This window comes from Phalaenopsis equestris, unplaced genomic scaffold (genome assembly GCF_001263595.1).
Source record: "Phalaenopsis equestris unplaced genomic scaffold, ASM126359v1 Scaffold000515, whole genome shotgun sequence".
Lineage (NCBI taxonomy): Eukaryota > Viridiplantae > Streptophyta > Magnoliopsida > Asparagales > Orchidaceae > Phalaenopsis > Phalaenopsis equestris.
In genome coordinates this window covers 787,904-790,191 of record NW_018164955.1, presented here as the reverse complement: position 1 = coordinate 790,191, position 2,288 = coordinate 787,904, and the positions used below count along the sequence as shown (strand labels likewise).

Here is a 2,288-nt window from a genome sequence, read left to right as displayed (position 1 = left end):
AAGTTGTTAAAAATTTGGTATTTTTTGCTTGGAAAAAAATCGCGCTAGTAAGCAATTATAATAGCTCATATAAAAATATAAAATTTATGTATATTAAAAAGGCAAAAAATAGAAATTAATTACATTAAATTAATATAATCAAGTATAGCTAACTTATTTTAATAAGTTCTGTGTCATCTATGAAGTATGTAAACTAAACTAAACTTGTTAGCTTAAGAATCACTAAATTAAAAAAAATTATTATATGTATATATAGTGGCGTGGTAATTCCCACTGATAGCACTGCCGTGAGCCAAACCTTCACAAAATCCGTCCGCAGAGAACAAAGAAGCCGCAAAATCTTCCATTTTTGTATGATTATTCGAAGAGGATGAGAAATGGCCGCGGCAGATTTGAGCCTAGCTCTCGCTTTTCTCGTCCTTGCAGGAGCTCTTCTGCCGGCTGAGGCGGACATTGGCGTGAATTGGGGGATGCTCTCCACCCACCGGCTGTCACCTTCCATTGTTATAGATCTCATGAAGGAAAATAGGATTGGAAAAGTTAAGCTCTTCGATACTGACCCTGCGGTCCTTAGGGCGCTGATGGGGAGCAACATCGAAGTAATGGTAGGGATCCCGAACGAAATGCTAGCACTTCTTAGCTCCTCTCCTGCTGCTGCGGACGTTTGGGTTAGTCAGAATGTATCGAGATACGTGGTTAAAGGCGGAGTGAACCTGAGGTATTTCCCATCTTTTATCATGAGCTTTGATTTTTATTAATGCGCTTTGGATGTGGTGGTAGTTTGCTTGATTTATATTATTTTTAAAGAAGATTTTGATCTTTCACACTCTAAGAGATGCATTTTCTAGCAGCCTTTCCTGTGCCATTTCCTCCGTTGCAGAGGTAGTGGTGAATCCATTAGCAGGAGAGATTTGCTTATTTTTTGGGCTGGGCAACTTGGAGAATTAGTAGGCTCTGTGACTCCACTCAAGTTGGTAATATGTTGATGGAGTAGCACATTGGCTCTGAGATTTTGAAATCTGCGTGTGCGGGAACCTTTAGTGAATGCATTTGGAGATTGTTCTTGGGTGTGAATGCAGAAACTTGGATTTTCTTATAATTAATATGCTTCCTTATGAAATTGTAGTAGATTTCGACGTGCTTGGTGTGAGCATGGAAGTTAGAATTATTGGCAAGGCCATTGTTGATATGTTGTCACAATAGAGAGAAGTGGGTTGTTGCATTGGTAGATTGAATTCTTATATGAGCTTTTGGAGCCAATAATGTCTACCTTAGCTACAGCGAGTGCGTGGTATCCTACTGTCATGGAAGAACGGGCAATTGTCGGTTGCTTTTTCACACTCCAAGAGATGATGAGTGGATACCATAAATTAATAAAAATCATTTGTAGACCGTTAGAATTAGAGTTGGAGTGCAGAGACAAATTGCCTCTGTGAATAGGTAAGCCAAATCGAGTTGTCTTTTGATATAGCTGAGAAGAAGTGGCGATTAAACGGGTGATACAAGTATTGACATGGATAATTGATGGTAAAAAGGATATGTCAGATTTGGTAATGGTTAGATATTGAAAAGAGCGGATTGGGTAACCGGCAGTGGAAAGGTTTTTCAAAAGTTGAGTGGGAGTTAGAGTCATTTGGTAGCTTGGAAGGCATTGCATTAGCTGCAGCGTTGCAATCTTCCATTTCAGATTTATGAACTACTTGACTTGCATATTTTTTCTTATGGAAGAGGAGACCATTTTTATTTGGTGGTACCTGGAACCAAGGAAGTTGGATACATACTTCAAGTGGAATTAAAAGTGCAGTTGTTGGAGAGGAGCTTGGATAGCAGAATCACAATGGCTAGTTACAGGTATGTCATCTATATAGATTAATAGGTAGCTGTATGTTTGCCCTTTGTTGTAAAGTAGAAGATGGTTGAATTTAAAAACTTGTTTGTAGAAAGCCTGGAAAAGTAAAAAACCACTGTATTGGAGCATGAGTCCATAAATGGACTTCTGTAGGAGACAAGCATGATTGGGAGTTTATGGATCCATGGAACCTGCAGTTAACTTCATATAGACTGTTTCGCTCAGTTTTCTGGAGGAACGAATTTGAAAAGATAAGTTGGAGAACACTCCAATGGTGTATTATGGCAATGGTAAATAATATAGGATGTTAACATCTTTGTAACCGGACTAAAATTTTCCAAATAGCAAGTGCTCATGTAAGATGCCTTAGCATGACAAAATAGGCTTTGTGACAAGCAATGGTGCCATGTAGGTTTTTTTTTTTTCCAATGTTCAGCGG

The 2,288-nt window shown here is 38.6% G+C and overlaps 1 protein-coding gene across 1 annotated transcript; it reads left to right on the top strand.

Moving 5' to 3' along the window:
- The first annotated feature begins 377 nt into the window (after positions 1 to 377).
- LOC110028586 (glucan endo-1,3-beta-glucosidase 5-like) lies at positions 378 to 1,203 on the top strand. Its single transcript, XM_020730495.1, has 3 exons — positions 378 to 718; positions 881 to 970; positions 1,080 to 1,203. The coding sequence occupies exons 1-3, from the start codon at positions 378 to 380 to the stop codon at positions 1,201 to 1,203; spliced, it is 555 nt and encodes a 184-aa protein (XP_020586154.1).
- The last annotated feature ends 1,085 nt before the right edge of the window (positions 1,204 to 2,288 follow it).

What these genes read in the sequence shown, in the direction of transcription:
- LOC110028586 (XM_020730495.1), top strand. Translation starts at nt 378, where the DNA reads ATGGCCGCGGCAGATTTGAGCCTAGCTCTCGCTTTTCTCGTCCTTGCA. An exon ending in AAAGGCGGAGTGAACCTGAG is followed by an intron (nt 719 to 880) that starts GTATTTCCCATC and finishes CCTCCGTTGCAG; the next exon opens with AGGTAGTGGTGAATCCATTA. An exon ending in GGCTCTGTGACTCCACTCAA is followed by an intron (nt 971 to 1,079) that starts GTTGGTAATATG and finishes GTGTGAATGCAG; the next exon opens with AAACTTGGATTTTCTTATAA.